General features: G+C 42.4%; 1 protein-coding gene across 3 annotated transcripts in view; it reads left to right on the forward strand.

Annotated features, from left to right (window-relative positions):
- DOCK4 (dedicator of cytokinesis 4) overlaps window positions 1–12,340 on the forward strand; it is a 479,093-nt gene extending 466,753 nt beyond the window's left edge. For all 3 annotated transcript variants that reach the window (XM_061165346.1, XM_061165344.1, XM_061165347.1), the window contains 5 exons: window positions 109–218; window positions 2,372–2,444; window positions 4,174–4,287; window positions 6,835–6,896; window positions 9,745–12,340. In XM_061165346.1, coding sequence (XP_061021329.1) covers window positions 109–218; window positions 2,372–2,444; window positions 4,174–4,287; window positions 6,835–6,896; window positions 9,745–10,161 — 776 coding nt within the window. In that variant the 3' untranslated portion in view covers window positions 10,162–12,340. The remainder of the gene's footprint in view (window positions 1–108; window positions 219–2,371; window positions 2,445–4,173; window positions 4,288–6,834; window positions 6,897–9,744) is intronic.
- Window positions 12,341–23,517: the final 11,177 nt, after the last annotated feature.

Consider the following 23,517-nt stretch of genomic DNA (forward strand, 5'->3'; position numbering starts at 1 on the left):
TGAGGGTGCCCAGAGGACCTTCTAGCCTCCCGCAGGCTCAGGTTTTCTCCTCCAAATGGTCCCAGCTCACCACCACCCTGAGGAGCCTCTCTTCCCATCTCTTCCCAGCCTCTCCTTTGTTGTCCGACAAACACAAACATTCCAGAGAAAACGCTTGCCTGTCCCCGAGAGAGCGGCCATGCAGCGCCATCTATCCGACACCTGTGGAACCTTCTCAGGTAGAGTGTGGGGGATGGAAATTCTAGGAAACAAGGAGAAGTCTGGATGCTACTTCCAGGGCTGCAGAAAGTCACGGGAGCTGCCAGAGACCACAGATGGGCCGTGCTGACAAGTCCAGCTGGGTGAAGTCCACACCCCGGCCCCGGGCCTGGTGTTAGGAAGTTCTGTGTGGACCGTCGAATCTGACATGGATGCCCGGTGGTTGCCCGAGCAGTAGAGCTGCGAGGGAATTGGGAAATGATTTTACCCACTTTGATCTGACTGTTTTGTTGCTGCCACTTGAACATTAAGAGAGGTCACGGGTGAATGAGTTAGGGGCGGGGGTGTCTGTCTGCAGAAATTCGGAGGAGCTCCTTGTACTTCGTGTTAGGTCGCTTCGGTCATGTCCGATTCTTTGTGACCCCACGGACAGCAGCCCAGCAGGCTCCTCTGTCTGTGGGATTCTCCAGGCGAGAACACTGGAGTGGGTTCCCATGCCCTCCTCCAGGGGATCCTCCCAACCCAGGGTTTGAACCCGCATCTCTTATGCCTCCTGCATTGGGTTCTTTGCCACTAGCGCCTCCTTGAGGAGAGGCTTGGCTGCCACGGATCGCTTACCGAGGTATCCAAGAGTGAAGAGGGTGTCTTTTTCCCCCTGCTGCTCTTAAATGCGCTGAGGGGGGAGTGGCTGAACCCTGGGGCCTCCCCGGCAGCCCTCTCCACCCGCTCGGACTTGGCTTTGCAGTGATCTCTCTCAGCCTCGGCGACTGCAGGGCCACCGTTTTCACCCCTGGGCCCTTTAAGCACCTTGAGGCGGGGTTTCAAAGGTACAGATTCCTATGGAGCCCTGAGTTTTATCGGTTATTTGTGGATAACTCAGGAGCAGAGAGTAATCATTATTTATCCTCCAGCTCATTTTCTGTTTTTCCACACCATCCTGGCAGAAGGCTAGTTGCATCTGGAAATGGATGAGAATGAGGGGGATTTGTCTGGATTGGTTTCTTTGCTGATTCTGATCTTCCCAAAAGTTCCAGGGTACCCCATCCGCACAGCACGGACGCGTTGCAGAAACTGTAGCCGAGTGCATTTTCCTGAACCACCTGGCTGGTTTAATTTCCCCTTGTCACTTGTTGCCCAGGACTTTCAGTTTGTTCCCTCTGCTCCTGGAGAGCAGGTCACCAGCGTGGGGAACTCTGAAAGACTTCCAGATTAGCCTCCCGAGTTTTCTGCTTTTGGTAAAATTTGAAGCAGCGTGTGTTGCCAAAATTTCCATAATACACATTCCTTTGGTGTATCTACTTTTAAGGACTTGGTGCCTTTCGTTTAATATATTAGGTAGAACTATGTAAAACTGGCATTTTTGTGGGTTAAAGATTGCAACATACTAACCATTTCATATGTTTTAACCTAATCTAAGATTTAAAATGTAAAGTTCATTGACTAGAGATTTTTTGAGCTAATATTTCTTCTTTCTTACTTACATTTTATATTGCCAGTCTAGCATTTGTATTTATAAAGAGCACTGTAGCTTAACTGCTACTTACTGTTTATTTTTTCCATATTTTGTCACAAAAATTTACTTGCCAGTTATATTCGGTTGGCCAAAAAGTTCATTTGAGGATGGTATGGAAAAACCCAAATGAACTTTTTGGCCAACCCGATATTTGAAATCCTGTATAGACTTTTAAAACACCATTTAGAAACACTGTTTGAAACCTAAGGGTCTTCTCCTTTTTTTCCCTTAAATATAATTGAGTCATTATTAAACAATAATTCAATAATGATAAGCCAATCATCAACAATATTAAGCCAGTGATGTTTTATATGGCTTATTTTGCCATATGAAACATTTTTTTAAAACAAAAGGTTCGGTAAGGGCTTCCCAGGTGTCACTAGTGGTAAAGAACCCGCCTGCCAATGCAGGAGACACAGAGCTGTGGGTTAGATCCCTGGGCTGGGAAGACCCCCTAGAGTAGGCAATGGTAACACACTCCAGCCTTCTTGCCTGGAAAATTCCATGAACAGAAAAGCCTGGTGGGTCAGAGGGTCACAGACAGTCAGACACGATGGAGCAGTAGCATACACCATTCAGTAATAAAATAATCACCTCGTTTTCTAGATCTCACCTGTCAGTATCTTGCACCATAAAAATAGATTTCTTGTGCCTTTCCAGAGGCTGCTGTTTAATCACATTGGAGATGGAGCTTTGCCACGCAGTGACCCCAATCTTTCTGCGCCTGAGAAAGGTGGGTATGAAGCCAGCGTCTTCCAGTTATGGAATGTGTAACAGTGTATTGTCTTCATTTCCTCCAGTCGCCCTTGTATCCCTGTGGAAGGCAGATGTGCAGACCTTTAATGATCAGGACTGATCTGCTCTTTAGGGGATAGATGGAAGACAGTTATTTCTGATACATTCTTCACAAACTGTTTTCTTGTAGGATTTAGCAGCAGAATCTGAGCAAGGTAGGGACGCCTCTGTTTAATGACTTTTGGTGTCATTCAGCGAGCCACTGAGGCAATCCCAGGGCTACCTGAAACAAAGTGGCCAATTAGGCTGCTTGTTCAACACAAGGACAGTAAGCACCTTCCCAGATGGATCCTTGGTCCCATGTTGTGTCTGCCTTACCAAGCTCATTCAGTCAGCTCATCTGTTGCTTGTGGGTGACTCAGATGATATTGAAAGTTTGCAATCCAGTGCATAATGGAGTGTGCCCTGCCTCAAGGTCATGTGAAAAATGAGAAACCAGCATATGCATAGCAGTTAATAGCCAATTAGCATTGGTCTGTGCAACACAGCAGAGGAAGAAGGGTGGATTAAATGTGACTTCCTCAGCTAGAGGGGTGGGGACTGGCAGCAGGGCACTCCTTCACCTCCCAGAGTCAGCCTCAAAAATCAGAGCAGTCCCCAAGCCAGCAAATTAACAGTCACTAATGACATATCCCTGTAAAGTGCATTTTAATTGTCCCCATTAAGATTTCGACTGCATTGTCATTTGAGTACACCGATACATTAAAACTTTCCTCGGGAGATAGGAATCAGCAAGACTGTAGCCTAAATTATTTTAAAGCACACATTTTGCTTTATAGCTACAAGTCAAATATTGATCTTTGTCTGGATAACTTAGAAATGTGGTCGTTTTCTCACCTCTTTTACCAAAGAAAACGCACAATGCTACCTTTAAAAGGACCAGAGGAAATGTATTTTACGAGTGGTGTTTCCATCCAATTAAAGTGGTAATATAATCATAAAATGTTGAAATTCTGGCTGTGTCCACCAGGTGGCAGGGTCTGCTCAGCGAGCAACAGACTGGAACTCTCTAAAGACTTGATTTTGTAAACCTCCTCTCAGAGCAGCTATTTATAACCTTGTATGTCTTGCCCTTGTTCCTAACAGGGTTGTTCCATATTTCTGCATCTTACTGAAGTGTGCAGCAGATAGATTACAAAAAAGGAATGATACTGTCAGCATTCCAAATTATTTTTTTAGGACATTCTCCACTATAGCCCTTTGACTTGAGGAACAAGGGCCAACAGGATGGTGTGGTGTGGCTGTTCCTTGCCAGTAATTCTGCCAGGAATTGGAGATATTAGCGTCCACTGCCTTCCCCCTTTTAGGGTGCTATTTGTCCAGAAAATTCTGCTAAAAATCAAGTTTTAAAATAGTCGAGTGACTACATCTTCCATCTGTTATCCAGTGTCCAAACACATTTGTAAATCTCAAGTTTCTACACTCTTTTGTCGAGATGTGTAGTTCTGACTGCTTGAGGGAAAAAAGAGAGACATGCTATCAGCCAATGAAATGTCAACTATAATTGTGAGGTGGGCAATTAAATAAAGGGTTCGCATTTAGGAAGTTTCCTTATTATTATTTTTAATCCAGCTGCTGTGTTCATTCTGGATAACTCTGACTTCTAAGATTGAGTGTTCGCAGGGTGACGTGCACCATGTGATTTTAGCTGTGTTAATCCCTTCCAGCTGTGAACCCCACCCCTAGCAGCTGGAGCCTGGACAGTGGGAAGGAAGCCAAGAATATGGCAGATGGTGGGAAGCTCATCTCTCCCCCAGTCCCTCCACGGCCCACACAGACTGGTGGGTATTTGAAGCATTTAACAATCATTTTTATAAAAATAACTTTTATTGACTACTCCGACCTGAATTCCTCAGAAAGGTCAGCGTTTGATGTGTCCAAGGTAAAAACCTTAGTAGTAGCTACAGAATTCATCTGCAGTGTTCCCTCTTTTTCCTCAACTCCTGTTATACTAAGTCCACAAGCGCACCACTCCTAAAGAGTAGAACGTTCTTTTCCTAGGTACCATCCTCAGAATTGGGGGGGGGGGGGCACCCTAACCTTGCTAAAGTACTAACATCTTCTCTATCCTTCGCTTGAAGCACCTCATTCTTATCAGCCTCTGCGAACTCCAGCCACTTTCTGCAGGACTGATGCCCCCATTTCAGGTTGTCCGTGAGTAGGATTGACTGTGATTTGGATAGGCTTGTGGAGAACCAACCAACCAGTACCTTGCCCCTATGGCTTAGCCAAGACTGTATTCCAGGGTCATCTTTCTCAAAGGGTTCATTCAAGGCACTGCATCTCCTAGGGACGTGGTTTAAGAATCAGAATTTTACTATTTCTGAGCCAAAGCCCTAGAATCTGTGTTTTACCAAACCTTTCTAAATTTTGAGCCACTGAAGAAGCCATTGCTGGGTGACCTGCATATGAGGGCAGTTTTTGAGAGAGGCTGTTGCACTTTACTAACTGTGTCCTCTTGATGGGGAGAGCTTTTTCAGCACTTTGCCTATATTTAGAGTCGTTTTGAAGCTTTACAAATACAACTAGCCTAAAGGCATGAGAAAATACGACACCTGTGTTTTTCATGGATTTTTCTGGATTGACCACCCTGTTTCGTTTGCTGTATTTTAACATCTTTCTAGTTTTTTTTTTTTAACCAAAGAAAGAAAAATGACTCTCTTTTTAAAATAAACTGTGTGCTACCCAGTTTGTTTTGTACTTCCCAAAGCTAGAAGTTGCCAGTAGATTTGGAAAGACATGCGAGATCTTCAAACAGAGCAAGAAATAACTGTAGCCTTCCTTGATAATCTGCATTGCTAGGTCAGTGTGACCATAGAAGTTTAAAACTCACCGACCAGTACTTGGTGTTTTATTCATGATGTTGGTACGTTGCAGCAACCTCCAGTTTAAACCTGGTTGTGTCCCTAAAGTTGGAAACTTGAAAAGTGTTTTCAAAGGGACAATAATATTCATGGTATTTAGGTTCCTAGGCTAACTCTACCTTGTAGGCAAGGACAGGGATAGAACTATTTTAAGGCTTTTCCGGAGAAACATTACTCTAAACATGCAGAGGGTGCAGGGGCTGCTGGGTGGTCCACAGTGGTGGTGTCAGGGAATGCCTAAGTTGAGAGGAAGAGGGTCCCAGACAATAAAAATACCATTTCCCAATCAAGAGGTGCTTCCCTAGACGTCCATGCTCTTATTCTATACTCGACACCCACGACTGAGAACTAACAGTGGCAATGGAACATGGCACGTGCTGACAGCATGCCCTGGCATGCAAGATGGATCTGCATGACCCCACGGCGGGGGGACCGGCCACTCTCCCTAGTGCCTTAGGCCCAGAGCACGCAGGTGACCGTACCTCTCCCCAGTTACCTTGGCAGCGCTGCCTCCCCTTCTGCACTCACTGCTGTCATGGTCTGTCCTCCTGTCATCCTGTGTGCTCACTGCTGGTGGGATCTGTAACCGTCTCTCTTCCTTCGGCCTTTCTGTGGTTTTCTTATGAGCTGCAAACCCCACTGTGACAGCTGGGAGCATGGCAGCTCATCGCAGAGCAGCAAACCCCGAGCCCACTGAAAACGCTGTAGGCAGACCTGGGAAATCTGGCTTATACTCCCGTGCTGACAGTCACGGCTGGCTGTCGTATGTGTGCTTACGCTTTAGAGCTGGATTTGGTCCACGAGGGCACACACGGAGCAGGGTCATCACACTGGCTGTGTCCCAGGTGTACGGCTTGAAAATCTGCTGGGAGAAACAGAGAGGGTTCTTCTCATCTTAATGATGATCTCCTAACCCAAGTACAGACATTAGGGAGAAAAATGGAAAACTTCTTACCTTTTATATGGATGTAGCCAAGGGGTTTCTGTCAATTTCAGGAATATTGCATGGGGGGGGGGGGGGTGGCGAGGGGTGGTGAAAGAGGAGACTGATGTCTCCACTGAAGGTACATTCCCAGGGACCTATTCTAAGCTGTCTGGGTGACCTGGGTCTTTCCATTCCTGCTCAGCCCAAAGTCTGCTCCCTGGCACCTCACGCGTAAAAGCACCTTTTGAAAGGGACCAAGGGGCAGAGAAGCATCTGGGCTTTGAGGAAGTGGAAAGGACGCTGGACCAGTCACTTGGTTAAAGCATCATGTGTGCTCTGGTGACTTTTCACTGATCACCCCATGTCTTGGAGCTGCCATCCTTTGTGGGGAATCCATTTTGGGTGGGCACCATTCAGTCTTTCCACCCACGCACCCACCTTGCCTAGATCCTTGTATGGGTTTGTACACACAGAGGGCTTTTTCAGGTAGTCAGCTGTCTGGTTTTCTGAACTGAAATGATCTCTCTCTCTCTTCACAGCTTCACCAGCAAGGCACACAGCGTCAGTATCCCCCTCGCCCGCTGGGCGATCTCCACTGAAGGTACAGGCTCTTGTTTAGATGGGAGCTAGAAATTGGCCCCTTGCTACTTTTTCCCCTGTTACATCAATAAGGTGCTTTCATCTACAAAGACCAGGCAGAGAACATAGAAGGGGGAGAGGAAGATGGGTAAGAAAACAACATTAGACTTTCCCTTTGGGGAGTCTGCCGTTTGGTTTCAGATTATTAGCCTTTTTCTCCAAATGGTGGCAATGAGAATGTATAAACTAGAGTGAGTATATACACTGAATTAGAAAGAAATGGTCCCTAGGTATCTTCTAGGATATTTTCAACTTAAGTGTTTGTTTTTGATGTGCCTTAAACTAAAGGATAATGCTGAAAAATAACCAAGATCTACTAAATATTCTCAAGTGCCTTTTTCATCAGTCTCACTCATTTTGAAAATGCCAAACCCAACTTTTTCTCTTTTAACATATTATACCAAGGCTTCTATTTACATTAGAGGTACATACTTGATCATGAAAAACAAGACAGTAAAATGAATTTAAAATCTCTGGGAAACAAACTGGAAAGCTTTAAAGGTCAGACATTTGATTTAATATGAAGACATAGACTATTTAACATCTCTAAACATACAAAATTCCTCCTGAAGGTAAAGAATAATAATTAGTCTCTATCCAAATTGAATCAGACTGGCTGCAAGGATTGTTGGTGCATTCAGAGGTAGGTGTTCAGAGCTGCTACACCAGAGGCTTAAAGATGAAGTGACTGTGGAAAGAATGATTTGTTCCTGAATGACTTAGGATTCACATACTCTGTGTCCTTTTTGTTGATGAGATATTTCAAACTAATGTAAAAGAAAAACAGAAACTAGCTTCTGCAAGCACCTAAGGGCAGATTGTGATCCTGTGCATCTGTGGTACTCAGGATTGTTGCTGGTAGAAATTGAGAATCTGGAAGGAAACCTCCCCCTCCCCCACCCCACCCCTGCAGTGGAGAAAATTGCCAAAAAAAAAAAAAAAGCATGATTTGCATTGCTGACATTTCTGATGTCAAAATTTGCTAGTGGGTGCAAAGTATCTGCTGGTTTGGTTGTCATACTGCCATGCAGCTGTTAATCGTAAAGTGCATGGGACTGCATTCACCCCGGGAGCCATAGACTGTTATCTTAATGTGTTGGAAACAAAGCAACACGGTGTTTCCTCATCATTACATTTCCCCTTACTCGCAAAGAACCCCACATGTTGCTATGGGATTCACATATGCATTTTTTAACTTGATTGTGCAAATTAGTAATCAGATAAAATTTAAAAAGAATAATTCCTAATAATAGAGTCAAAGAGTTGAAAATATTCAAGTAGCCACCAATTAGCAAAGTGGTGTATACTCTTCTTTCCACAGACCTGCCTGTGTTCTTGCTGGCCACAGGTAGCCTTGTAGCAGTATCTACAAATCAGGCTTTGAAAAGATGAAACATGGTGTTGTAACTCCGGGTGACATTAGAGGGCGTAGTGCCACAAGTTACTAGCTTTGCTGTGCTTCAGTTCAGTTCAGTCACTCAGTTGTGGCCGACTCTGCAACCCCATGGACTGCAGCACTCCAGGCTTCCCTGTCCATCTTCAGCTCCCAGAGCTTGCTCAAACTCATGTGCATCGAGTCAGTGATGCCATCCAACCATCTCATCCTCTGTCATCCCCTTCTCTTGCTGTGCTTAGAATGCAGAAAACTCCTTAAGAGTTTTTTTCAGCAATTAAATGAGGGAATTAACCCTGTGAAGAAGACTCAGCTTACCTGCCCTATTTTGCACTTGGGGTCGAACTTTTAACAAGAAACACCAGTGAATTTGGATCTTTTAATTGGCCATTCTTGATCTTGGGCTCCTGATAAGTGAAAGGATTTGTGTCTACCAGCATTCTCATGTTTAAAAAGAGAGACCGAGGTAAAGTTAGTGTAGGATAACATTTCTTGGTTTTATAGGCCATTATGTGATAAATGAGGAGGTATAAAAAAAAGGTCTGTGGTGAAATAAGTTTAGCAAACACTGGACTGAACAAAGTCATTGAGGTTCCTTTATTGTCAGACTTTAATGAGCTAATAGGCTTTGAATGGACTCAAGGAGTACATAGGATGCAGTATTTCCCAGTAGAATCCTCTTTTCACAGAGCGCTGTTAGGAGAGAAGGAGAAAGAGGGGGAGAGAGAGAGGGAGAGTGTGTGTGTGTGACTCAGTCGTGTCCGACTCTGTGACCCCACGGACTGTAACCGGCCAGGCTCCGCTGTCCATGGGATTTCCCAGGCAAGAGTACTGGAGTGGGTTGCCTCTTCCTTCTCCAGGGGACCTTGCCCACCCGGGGATGGAGCCCAGGTCTCCTGCAATGCAGGCAGATTCTTTACCCTCTGAGCCAGCAGGGAAGCCCAAAGGGAAGTGCAGATCTTGCTGCCAGTGGGAATAGACAGTTAACAATGAGGCGTCTGTGTGATGTGGTGGTGATGGTGGGAAACGGACGGATTCAGGCCCCATCCAAAGGGCCAGCCCCTGCTCAGCAACAAGAGATTCTTTACCGAAAGAGATAGTGAGTCGTGTTGCTAGAACTTTCCAGTGCTTAAAGAAATGCACAGTTGGTGGGAAACCGTCCTATTTTACAGAATTAACAACCGAGGCTTTTAAAAACACTGCAGATGAAACATCTGGTCTCTCAGGCTACATAGCCTGAGGGCTGCCAACCTTCAGCTTTTGAGCCCGGCAAGAGCCCAGAGGTCTCCAGGGCAGGGCCTGCCATGCCTTCCCCAGGGGTGGGGGAGAGAAGGGCTTCAGCCTCTGGGTTTGATGGGGGACGCAGCAGAGCTCATCACCCTGAGGCTGAACGCTCTGCCGTTTCCCCTCCGCACAGGGCTCCGTGCAGTCCTTCACCCCGTCCCCCGTGGAGTACCACTCCCCAGGACTCATCTCAAACTCCCCGGTGCTGTCGGGCAGCTACAGCAGCGGGATTTCGTCCCTCAGCCGGTGTAGCACGTCGGAGACCTCAGGCTTTGAGAATCAGGTGAACGAGCCGTCCGCGGCGCCGCTGGGGTCGGAGGAGCCGGTGCGCAAGGAGAGCAAGACGCCGCCGCCCTACAGCGTGTACGAGCGGACTCTGCGGCGCCCCGTGCCGCTGCCTCACAGCCTCTCCATCCCCGTCACCGCCGAGCCGCCCGCCTTGCCCCCCAAGCCCCTGGCGGCGCGCTCGGGCCACCTGGAGAACGGGACCAGGAGGACGGACCCAGGCCCGCGGCCCAGGCCCCTGCCCCGGAAAGTCTCCCAGTTATAAGTCCCTTTTCTACTTCCCTGCGACGCATTCTTTGCCGTTTACAAGACATCAAGAGGTATGCTGAGAAGACATCTTTAGTGTAGGCACTTTAATAACTTAACTCAGATTTGTCTTTAGATGAATGGAATTTAAACTCGCTTAATAGAATATGTTGCACAATATTAAAAGTTACTGATCCCCAACGCCAGATGTCCCAAGTATGGCTGAATTTCATGACACTGTTTCTCGTTTGAAAGTGATAAATAGTGATAAAGCCTTCTTTTGTATCTTTTTATGTTCACTTTTTTTTTTTACATAATCTCAACCAGTAAAATATTGTCGAACCATACGAAGCGTGATAATGTTGTATACTTTTTTACTGAATACTTGATACTTCATGAAAGCTTATTAAGTCAGTGCACATCCTAAGGCAGTGGTCCTTACTTTAGAAGACTTCTGTAAATAAGGTGAGGTTTCTGACTCTTTCTATCAACAGACAAATGAATGCACGTCGTCATAGTTAAAAGTTAAAGCAGGCTAATGAGATATACACTAAAGGAGTTGCAAAGATTGGGACTGGAAGTGGTTTTGTTCTTGAAACATACTTCTTGAAGGTTGCTTTTGACCTTGACTGCTGTCTGCATTCTTCAGAAGCTACTATACCATTTGGGTGGTAAACCGTTTAGTACCCTGACACCATGGTATCTACTGTATTTCTTTTCAAGGTGCAATTTACTTCCAGAGTTCCCGTCAGGTTGATGAAGCAAAAGACCCCAGGAGAAATGTTTACTTGAATCTTGTGCTTCCTTAGATAATTTCTGCTACCCAATTTGTCATTGAAGAAGAGATGTTCATGTATTAAGTAGGCACAAATTAATGTGTCCCATTAACAAGAATTCAGGAATCAATACAGGACAGTATTAAATCGATACAGTAAATGAAGAAAAAAAGTAGAGAAAATATATTAGCATGATTAAATGGCAAGAGGACTTTTAAAAGGCAAGGGCATTAACTTTCAGTCCTGCACAAAATAAGAAATTCCTCACAACTCCATTGTTACCAGTGGGGCTTGTCTGCTGAACTAATCCTGTTGTCCTTTTGTTGAAGGAGGATGGCTATAGACTGCGCTAGCTTGAACATTACAACATAGCATCTTAGATCTAGATAGGGATGTTAATGCCACAGTCGTAGGAGTGTGAAAAGAGAAAAGCACCTTGTATGTAGTAATGTATTTTATATCTTGTTTTCTTTACTGGCTGTTTATAACACTCAACTGACAATAGATATGAACTGTATTTTAAATCATACTGTTGAATATTTTCCCTCTTTTGTTGGGAAGCTCATTTTAGTTTAACTGTGTGTGTTTTTGTTGATAGCTTACCCAGAAGGCAGTGACCACTTTTTTATATTCCCTTCGAAACCATTCAGCAGGTATATGCTGTTGAGACTGGTTATAGAGGTTTTCTATAATAAATGTTCAAGTATTTTTGTACATAACTGGTTAATTTTAATAAGAGATACCATTACGTGTAAAAAAATTAAAAATAAAAGCAAACTGTTGTGGATGCAGTATGATTGTTATAATTATGCCAAATACTTTATGTATGGAAAAAGAATATTTGTACATATGTGCTTTTAACAATAATTCTGCCATATTGACTACAGTTTTGAATGTCAGAAAAATTAATATATGTTAAAATATTTATGTTTAGTGAAAGTATTCTTAATAGAGAAAAGGAACATGAATTTTAGCTTTGTATCTTGCAAGTTTTTCAGTTGAAAATTTCTTGAACTAGCTTTTGCTTTTGATGATAACACTTTGTGTTTGTAATCACATCCTTAAGTATATATATATCTATATATATAGGAAGATACATATTTCTGTTGCTTTAAAGAAGTAAAGCCTTCCCTCCATTTAAATAAGGTGACATGCTTAAGATAACAAAGCTTTGATTTCCTTTTCTTCTGTAATTTAATAGATTTCTTGACTAGTGCTTGGGCACAGTGTAAATCAGTGTTATTTGCTCTTGAATCCATTTTTAAAAAAAAAAAATTGGGGCAATGAACAGTCGATCATGTGCGTGTATTTCTGAAGCAGCTATATAGCAGAACATTTCAAGAGATTCTATTAGCCCAGATGTTCATGTTGGTTGCTGCTGAGTGGTAAATATTAAATAAAATTACCTGATTAATCTTGGTATTTCTGTCTTTATTCCTGTCATAAGCACATCCTTACTTGAACAGAAGCTGTGTAAATAATTGCCAAATGTACAAAAGGAACAGTTGAGTGCTGCTTTTGCCAGCTGCACAAACTGTCTGCATGCCTGCTTTCTCCCTGATGTTCGTAAAATGATAGGAAATATATTTAACACTGCAAAGTCCATTGACTACCAAATTTGCTAATAAAGCCTGACTTTTAATTTTGTGAGCTGCATCTATATATTGTGTTAGATTTACAACATTTAGGTCACTCAGTGCTAAGCAAACCACTGGCTAAATTAAGTACCAGAACTCACTTAAAGGTCATTGTCAATGTCTTCCTGATTATTTCTCAACATTAAGTGATTTTAGAGCATTTGGGGAACATTTTCATCACCACTGAATCCACAAGTGTTTCGATTCTACAAGCCTAATTACAATATGAATAGCTTCTTTCTCTACCTTAGTAGTCTTCTCTCTGGATTGATATTGATTGTTCTACAAAATACAACAAAGAAAATAAGTTACACAGCTTTGCCCTTATTTGATCTTTACACATTAAAAGATAGCTCTACCAGAATGAATTCTTAGTTATTAACTGAAATAAACCTTGTCCTCATTACATAATACCATTTAAAAAAAACTTGAAAATTTGACAGTCCCCTTATGTAACTATTATTTTTACATATTCCTTTTGTCTTTTCTCTGTGCATATATTGCACACTTTTCCTACATTGTTAAGTGCTGGTTCCCCAAGTATCCCAACGTAATTAATAATACAGGGCTGAGTTCACTGCCAACTGACATAACAGAGAACATCACTTCAACAGAGCTTTGGCAGTATCTCAGAGGGGCAAGGGCAATATCAGATTTTACTGAAATTCCAGAGTTTTGTTTAAGGTAGATCTTTGAAGAAGCAGGGCTTAAGACTGAGTACAGTTCATGATATAATTATTGAGGATTGGTAAGAAACAGCAGGGTTCAGAGAGTCTTAGGACATAACTGTTAGTTGATACTTTCTATTGACAACTTGATGAGTCTGTTGAAAAATTACATCATAAAAATAAAGTTATTTACCCGGCAAAAAGGCTCCTGGAAGAGTAAAGTTATACCAGCAAATGTTGGAATATGGAGGTCATCTTCATGTAAACTGTATGGAGTAGATGGTTTCAGTTTTCAACATCTATGTTTTACATAGTTGTTAAGAACAGGGTACTGGGCAGACTACTCAGTTTTTGGTTGTTGTTTAATGTTACAGTACAGTAAGTATTTTCATATTTTTACATGTACATAAAAAGCAAAGTATATATTCCCACCATTTACTTAGCCATTCCCCTGTTAATGGGCATGATATTATTTCCAGTTTTTCACCAATGCAAATAATACCATTGGGACATACAGCTTTTTCCATGTTTTAGATTAATTCCTTAACATGGAATCCTAGACTAAAATTGCAAAGCCAAGGGAAGGATGATTTTTGTTGCTATCTTGCATATTGGCAAATTATTTCTCAGATGTAATTGTAACAATTTTAATGCCACCAGCAATATTCTTCCAAGGTTGAATATCCATGCCGTTATTTTTTGCTATGTGGGGAGAAAATATTGCTACTTTACCTAAAATTTGAGAAAATATTACTCCACTAATTAAGTATTTTACAGAATAGTGTGTAAGGAAGTTGATATCTATAAAGGAGAGAGAAGACAACATTAGAGTAATAGGCACTAACACTTAAGTATGTCACCTACTGAAGATACTTCATCCCAGAGAAGGCACTTTAGATCCTCTATTTGTATGGAATACTAGAAAATCCCCGACATTCTGAACACAAGTACCATCTCACTTATCCAGTTTACCGCGCCCCCCACCCCGGCCCGGCCATCATTCACAACCAGTGAAGAAGCCAAAAACCTGTAAGTGAGGACACTGAACAGCCATAATAAATGCCATCGTCAGCTGAGTGGGAAGTCCCAAGAAGATGAGGCTGATGAAATGCTTGATGTGTTTAAACTACTGACAGGAGATGAAACTTTTATAAGACAGTTGAGGGATGGATGAGAGAAGTACCTAGAAATCTATGCAAGTCAAAGGGAAAGGAAAAAACTTCAGAGAAAAAAGAAAAATGTTTAAATAAGTAAATGTAATTATAGTATACCATGGGGTCAGCTCTACATTTTACATAGTCTTGGAAATGTAAAGTATTTAACTCCAAGTTATTTTGGAAAGATGAAGGTAAGGAAGACATGTGTATGTGGTGAAAGTGAGCAAAAGTTGTTCAGTCGTCTCTGACTCTGCAACCCCATGGACTATACAGTCCATGGAATTCTCCAGGCCAGAATACTGAAGTGGGTAGCCTTTCCCCTCTCCAGGGGATCTTCCCAACCCAGGGATCAAACCCAGGTCTCCCACATTGCAGGCAGATTCTTCCTGCATTGCAGGCTGATTCTTTACTAGCTGAGCCACAAGGGAAGCCCAAGAATACTGGGGTGCGTAGCCTATCCCTTCTCCAGTAGATCTTCTCTACCCAGGAATCAAATCAAGGTCTCCTGCATTGCAGGAGGATTCTTTACCAACTGAGCTATCAGGGAAACCTAAACGTGTGACCCAGAGAAGGCAATGGCACCCCACTCCAGTCCTCTTGCCTGGAAAATCCCATGGATGGAGGAGCCTGGTAGACTGCAGTCCATGGGGTCGCAAAGAGTCAGACAAGACTGAGCGACTTCACTTTCACTTTTCACTTTCATGCATTGGAGAAGGAAATGGCAGCCCACTCCAGTGTTTTTCCCTGGAGAATCCCAGGGATGGGGGAGCCTGGTGGGCTGCCGTCTACGGAGTCGCACAGAGTTGGACACGACTGAAGCAACGTAGCAGCAGCAGCAAACGTGTAACCACCTTGAGTGGTAAGAAGGAAAAGTTCCCCTGACCCGCAGAGGGGTCAAAGCTTGCCATTGTTAGCACCACGCTCGAACCAACTGAGCTAATAGGCCGTGATGTGTATGTGGAGAACAACAAATTCTCTCATATAGGGATGTCAATCAGAAATGCCTAAAATTTAAAGACCATCAAAAATTAGCAATTTAAGATTTTTTCTAAATCTAGATATAAAAGCAAAAATGAAGAAATAACTTGGAAATAATGCCTTCTGTGGAGTGAAATAATGGCTGCAGGACATCCCTATTTTTCACAGTGGTTTAAGCAACTATATGCATATTTTAAGAGATTTTTTAAAAAACGATTTCTACAATGTTCACCACTCCGGCTTCACTCTTGTTTTTTTCCTTCCAAATTCAAAACAGACCTGGATTTGGAACTCTTTAAGAAGCACATATAGAGCTTGCCAGAAGATTTCTACTTCAAAAGCATGGGTGCGACAGGTTATAGGGAGTAAAGGGGAGTTTGGACCTATATAAAACTCCTCTGGGAGAAGTGATTGGCAGTAATACAAACATTTTAATTCCAATCATGACTTAATCCTGTCCATTAAGTCATTTGCAGTTATTTTTAAGGGGCTGGTCCTCCTTGTTTTTTAGTAGCAGCGTGAAGCAGGCAATAGATAAAATTTTTAGGCATGTCTGAAAAGAACACTGCACACATCAACAGTTCACAAGTTCCTTTTTTGTCAATAACATGAATTTTCTCATCCCAAAAAAACACTCAGGTCTTAGTGTGACTGACTTGGGAACAATAGTCAACAGTCCAATGTTATTTCCCTTCAAGAGGGAGAAAATTAGGTTATTAACAAATAATTAGTTTTGTTTGTTTTTTTTAAAAAAAGGTAAAAAATGGTGAGCATTAGAACTTCAAGCCTGAAACGAAATTTGGCAGAGGGTCTCCTGGCACATCCATTGTTCATTCCCTCACTATACCTCAACCTCTTGCCTCACCACCCACAACTTATCCAAATCTTTGTTCCAAAACCAGAAAAAGAAGAAACCCCTTCATTGGGATTAAGTTTTCTACCCTAGAGTTGATCCCACTTCATCTCCCTTGGAATCCTTCTTTGTCAATGAGGAAGTGAGGGGAATCTGTGACCTTTGATCTACTTAAAGCAATTGATCTTGATGACTGGGTCTGAAGATAAGAACAAATATAACTAAATGTTTACCAACTTCAGATAACTTTCCCCTCTTTTTTTTTTTTTTCCTCCTTGGTCAGGCAAATGCCTGAGCTTAAGAATTTATAAGTTGGCATTAAATTTCAAAACTTACATAAGTCAAAGAAAAATATAGCCAAGATGTAAGAGCAAACAGACTAAAAAAATTTTGCACCAAATGTGACAGTGTTAATATCCTTGTAAAGAATTCATCTAAATTGATTTTAAAAAGTATTCAGACTGTTAAGAGGTATAAGTATTAGAAAGGAGGGGAGAAAATATGCCAACAGGCAAATAAATAGATAATTTACAAAAGATGAACCATAAACATATGGTAAAATAGTTAACTGAACTACTAAAACACATGGAAAACACGTGTTTTAAAACACATGGAAACACATGGAAAAACACATGGAAACAATGAAGTAACATTTATTGCTTATGAAATTAGTTATATGTATAAAATAATAGCACCCAGTTCTGGGAAGACTATGGTGACAAGTTGTCCTCAATGATATAGCTAGTGGCACTAAATTAGGATAACTTTTTGTTTGTAATTTTATTTATTTAAACTTTTTATTTTGTATTGGGGTATAGCTGATTAAGAATGTTGTGATACTTTCAGCTGAACAGAGAAGAGACTCAACCATACATAAACATGTATCCGTTCTCCCCCAAATCCCAAGCATAACCTTTTTGAAATGCAATTTGGCAGAATAGATCCAAAATCTTAAAAATGGTCATGTCCTTTGAGCCATAACTCATTACTGGAAATGTATAAGAAAATAATAATTCAAAATGTAATATGTGTGTATAGAGAAGCAACAGGCAAAAATTTAAAGTCCTAGAAATATTAGTTCCTGGGACTTTAAAGGAGGTGGTTACATAAAATATAACATCCAATCAAAAGAATGGTATATGCTATTTTAAAACATGTATTTGAGGTCAGGACTTCCCTGGTGGCTCAGACAGTAAGGTGTCTGCCTACAATGCAGGAGACCCACGTTCGATCCCTGGGTCGGGAGGATCCTCTGGAGAAGGAAATGGCAGCCCACTCCAGTACTCTTGCCTGGAAAATCCCATGGACAGAGGAGCCTGGTAGGCTACAGTCCATGGGGTCGCGAGTAGTCGGACACAATTGAGCGACTTCACTAACTAGGAGGAAAGACTTCCCAGGTGGCTCAGAAGATAAAGAATCTGCCTGCAATGCAGAAGACCTGGGTTCAATCCCTGAGTTGGGAAGATCCCCTGGAGTAGGAAATGGCTATCCACTTAAGTATTCTTGCCTAGAAAATTCCATGGACAGAGGATTGTTCTGGGCTACACTCCATGAGGTCACAAAGAGTTGGACATGACTGAGCAAATAAGCACACAAGCACAACAAAGAGGTAAAACTAATAGTGTTTAAAATGCGGGAAAAACATTTAAAATATATGCACACTGGTGGTATAGTAGAAGAGACAAGATGGCAAAGTAAAAGAACGTGAGTGATTTCTTCTAACACAAACACCAAAATCACAACAAACTGCTAAATAAACACCAATCAACAACAACAACAAAAAAATTCTGGAACCTTAAAAAAAAAACAAAAAAGATACCTTACATCCAAAGCCAAAGAAGAAGCCACAAGAGAAGGCAGGAAGGGCACAATCACAGTAAAATAAAGTTCCATACATTCTAGGTGGCAACCTAAAGACTGGAAAACAGTTATACCACAGAAGTTCTACCAGAGGAGTGAAAGTTCTGCCTCCCACATCAGGCTTCCCAGGCAACAAGATGAGGAGTCCCCAGAGAATCTAGTTTTGAAGACCAGTGGGGTTTGATTGTGGGAATTCCATGGGACTGGGTGAAACAGAAACTCCACCCTTGGAGGACACACACAGAATCTTGTGCAGACCAGGACCCAGGGGAAAAGGCAAGGGACCGCATAAGAGATTGGGTCAGACATATCTGCTAGTCCCGCGAGGTCTCCTGCGGAGGAAGGGGCGGTGGCGGCTCACTCTGCGGACAAGTACACTGGCGGTGGCAGTTCTGGCGAGTACTCGTTGGCGTGAGCACTCCTGAGGCAGCCATTTTCTCACCAAACATGGCCCCACCCAACAGCCTGTCTCACCAAGCTATGTCCCCAGCGCTGTAAAAGTTCTAGGGCCCGCAGATTTCCCAACCTGGGGATCCAGCAGAGGGACTGAGAACCCCTAGGGAATTTGACTTTGAAAGCCAGTGGGATTTGATTACAGAACTTCCACAGGACTGGGAAAACAGACTCTTGAAGGGCTCGTGCACCCCAGGACCCAGGAGAAAGGAGCAGTGACCCCAAAAGGGACTGAGCAGACTTGCCTGTGAGAGTCCTGGACACTCTGGTGAAGGCGTGAGTTGACAGTGGCCTGCTGCAGGGTCAGGGGCACTGACCGCAACAGTCCTGGGAGCCATGACATGCTGCCCTAAGTCCATTTGAAGGGGGTGGCCATTATAGCCATTATTCCTACCACAGTTTGGCCTCAGGCCAAACTACAGGGAGGGAACACAGCCCAAGCCATCAGCAGAAAATTGGATTAAAGATTTACTGAGCTTGGCCTCACCCACCAGAGCAAGATCCAGTTTTCCCAAGTCAGTCCCTCCCATCAGGAAGCTTCCACAAGCTTCTTATCCTCATCCATCAGAGGGCAGAAAGAATGAAAACAGAAATCACAGAAAACTAGTCAAACTGATCACGTGGATCACAGCCTTGTCTAGCTCAATGAAGCTATGAGCCATGCCATGTGGGGGCACCCAAGACGGATGGGTCATGGTGGAGAGTTTAGACAAAATGTGGTCCACTGGAGAAGAGAATGTCAAACCACTTCTGTATTCTTGCCTTGAGAACCTCATGAACAGTATGAAAAGGCAAAAAGATATGCACTGAAAGATGAGCTCCCCAGGTTGATAGGTGCCCAATATGCTACTGGAGAAGAGTGGAGAAATAACTCCAGAAGGAATGAAGAGGCTGAGCCAAAGCTGAAACAACGCCCAGCTGTGGATGTGTCTGGTGGTAAAAGTAAAGTCTGATGCTATAAAGAACAGTATTGCATAGGAACCTGGAATGTTAGGTCCATGAATCAAGGTAAATTGGACATGGTCAAGCAGGAGATGGCAAGAGTGCACATCATCTTAGGAATCAGTGAACTAAAATGGACATGAACAGGAATGGGGGAATTTAATTCAGATGACCATTATTTCTACTACTGTGGACAAGAATCCCTTAGAAGAAATGGAGTGGCCCTCATAGTCAACAAGAGTCCAAAATGCAGTACTTGGATGCCATCTCAAAAACAACAGAATGATCTCTGTTTGCTTCCAAGGCAAACCATTCAATATCACAGTAATCCAAGTCTATGCCCCAACCAGTAATGTTGAAGAAGGTGAAGTTGAATGGTTCTATGAAGATCTACAAGACCTTCTAGAACACCAAAACAAGATGTCTTTTTCATGATAGTGGACTAGATGCAAAAGTAGGAAGCCAAGAGAGATACCTGGAGTAGCAGGCTCTGTAATTGTGGTGTACAAAATGAAGCAGGGCAAAGGCTAACAGAGTTTTGCCAAGAGAATGCACTGGAAATAGCAAATACCCTCTTCCAACAAAATAAGAGACGACCCTACACATGGACATCACCAGATGATCAATAACAAAATCAGACTGATTTTATTTTTGGCAGCCGAAGATAGAGAAGCTCTATACAGTCATCAAAAACAAGACCTGGAGCTGACTGTGGCTCAGATCATAAACTTCTTATTGCCAAATTCAGACTTAAATTGAAGAAAGTAGGGAAAACCACTAGGCCATTCAGGTATAACCTAAATCAAATCCCAAATCACAAAGTGCTGCACCCAATAAGCCAGCAAATTTGAAAAACCCAGCAGTCGTCACAGGACTGCAAAAGGTCGATTTTCATTCTAATCCCAAAGAAAGGCACTGCCAAAGAATGTTCAAACTACTGCACAATTGCACTCATTTCACATGCTAGCAAAGTAATGCTCAAATTCTCCAAAAACTGGACTTGAAACAACAGACTGGTTCCAAATAGGAAAAGGAGTACGTCAAGGTTGTATATTGTCACCCTGCTTATTTAACTTATATGCAGAGTACATCATGAGAAACATTGGACTGAAAGAAGCACAAGCTGGAATCAAGATTGCTGGGAGAAACATCAAGAACCTCAGATATGCAGATGACAGCACCCTTATGGCAGAAAGTGAAGAAGAACTAAAGAGCCTCTTGATGAAAGTGAAAGAGGAGAGTGAAAAAGTTGGCTTAAAACTCAACATTCAGAAAACTAAGATCATGGCATCCGGTCCCATCACTTCATGACAAGTAGATGGGGAAACAGTGGAAACAGTGGCTGACTTTATTTTTTGGAGCTCCAAAATCACTGAAGATGGTGATTGCAGCCATGAAATTAAAAGATGCTTACTCCTTGGAAGGAAAGTTATGACCAACCTAGATAGAGTATTAAAAAGCAGAGACATTACTTTGCCAACAAAGGTCTGTCTAGTCAAGGCTCTGGTTTTTCCAGTGGTCATGTATGGATGTGAGAGTTGGACTGTGAAGAAAGCTGAGTGCTGAAGAATTGATGCTTTTGAACTGTGGTGTTGCAGAAGACTCTTGAGAGTCCCTTGGACTGCAAGGAGATCCAACCAGTCCATCCTAAAGGAGATCAGTCCTGGGTGTTCACTGGAAGGACTGATGCTGAAACTCCAATACTTTGGCCACCTCACGCAAAGAGTTGACTCATTGGAAAAGACCCTGATGCTGGGAGGGATTAGGGGCAGAAGGAGAAGGGGACGACAGAGGATGAGATGGCTGGATGGCATGACTGACTCGATGGATACAAGTTTGGGTAAACTCCGGGAGTTGGTGATGGACAGGGAGGCCTGGTGTGCTGCGATTCATGGGGTTTTAAAGAGTCGGACATGACTGAGCAACTAAACTGAACTGAGCTGATACATAGAAAGGGGCTTCCCAGTTGTTGCTAGTGGTAATGAACCCACTTGCCAATGAAGGAGATGTAAGAGATGTGGGTTTGATCCCTGGGTCAGGAAGATCTCCTGGAGAAGGGCATGGCAACCCACTCCAGTATTTTTGCCTGGAGAATCCCATAGAGAGAGAAGCCCAGTGGGCTACAGTTCATAGGGTCGCAAAGAGTTGAACTAGACTGAAATGACTTGGCATGCATGCATACACAGAAAATCCTAAAGATGCTACCAGAAAACTACTAGACCTCATTAATGACTGGTAAAGTTGCAGGATACAAAAATACCCAGATGTCTGTCAGAGTTCTATACACTACCAATGAAAGATCAGAAAGATAAATTTTAAAAAAATCCCATTTACTGTTGCATCAAAAAGAGGCAAATACTTAGGAATAAACTTACCTAATGAAGCAAAAGACCTGTACTCCACCTTGCCTGGAGAATCCCTGTCAGGCTTCCCTGTCCATGGGGTCGCAAGAGTTGGACACGACTTAGCAACTAAACCACCACATGCAAAGCGTTTGCAAATGTTTCACATAATCTAAATCTTAAACAAAATGGGTGCACTTCCTCAGATCATCCAACCTTATTCTCTGGCCCAGAGTAGGTAATGAAATGTCTGACCCCGACAGAGGGGAGTTACAGGACTCAGGCTTCTGAGAGGCATCTGCCAGTGGTTGAAAAAGATCCACAGGCCCAGAGGTACATGAAATATTCATGGGAAGGACCTGTGCAACGGGGTTGTCTTGTACTGACTCTCAGACCAGGGAACGAGAAGGGAACCCATCACAGTGGGTGCTCGTCCTTGTCCCTGTCCCCAGAACTACCTCAGTATAGCTAGAAAGGAAAGAGGCTGTATTGAATTGAACTTGGCTAAATTTCCTGTAAGTGGAGGACTTTATGCTACAAGCAAAAGCTGAGAGAATTCAGCACCACCAAACCAGCTCTTCAACAAATGCTAAAGGATCTTCTCTAGACAGGAAACACAGAAAGGTTGTATAAACGTGAACCCAAAACAACAAAGTAAATGGCAACGGGACCACATCTAAGACCTGTACTCCAAAAACTATGAGATGCTGATGAAGGAAATTGGAGCTGACACAAACAGAAAGATATACTCTATTCTTGGACTGAAGAATCAGTATTGTCAAAATGACTGTACTACTCAAGGCAATCCACAGGTTCAGTGCAATTCCTATCAATTATCAATGGCATGTTTCAGAGAACAACAACAAAAATTCTTAAAATTTGTATGGAGACACAAAAGACCTTGAATAATCAAAGTAATCTTAACAAAGAAAATGGAACTGGAGGAATCAGGTTCATGACATCACACTATACAGTAAAGCTACAATCATTAAAGCAGTATGGTACTGGCACAAAAACAGAAATATAGATCAGTGGGAAAGGATAGAAAGCCTAGAAATAAACCCATGCACCTATGGCCCATTAATCTACAACAAAGGAGGCAAGACTATATAACAGAGAAAAGATGGTCTCTTCAATAAATGGTGCTGAGATAACTGGACAACTGTATGTAAAAGAAGAAACTAGAACATACTTTAACACCATATGCAAAAATAAACTCAAAATAGATTAAAGACCTAAATGTATGACTGAATACTATAAAATTCTAGAGAACAATCTAGGCAGAACACTCTGACATAAATCACAGCCTATCATTTTCCATCCATCTCCTAGAGTAATGGAAATAAAAATAAACAAACGGAACCTAATTAAAATCAACAGCTTTTGCACAACAAAGGAAACAATAAAAAAAATGAAAAGACAACCCTCAGAATGTGAGAAAATATTTGCAATCAATGTGATTGACAAAATCTACAAATTGCTCAAGTAGCTCAATAAAAAAAAAAAAAAAAAAAAAAAAAAAAAAAAAAAAAAAACCCCAAACAACCCAATCAAAAAATGGGCAGAAGACCTACATAGACATTTCTCCAGAGAAGTCATACAGATGGCCAACAATCACATGAAAAGATGCTCAATATCTCTCATTATTACAGAGATGCAAATCAAAAGTACAATGAGATATCACCTCATATCAGTCAGAGTGGCTATCA

The sequence above is a fragment of the Dama dama genome, chromosome 18 (genome assembly GCF_033118175.1).
Source record: "Dama dama isolate Ldn47 chromosome 18, ASM3311817v1, whole genome shotgun sequence".
Taxonomy (NCBI): domain Eukaryota; kingdom Metazoa; phylum Chordata; class Mammalia; order Artiodactyla; family Cervidae; genus Dama; species Dama dama.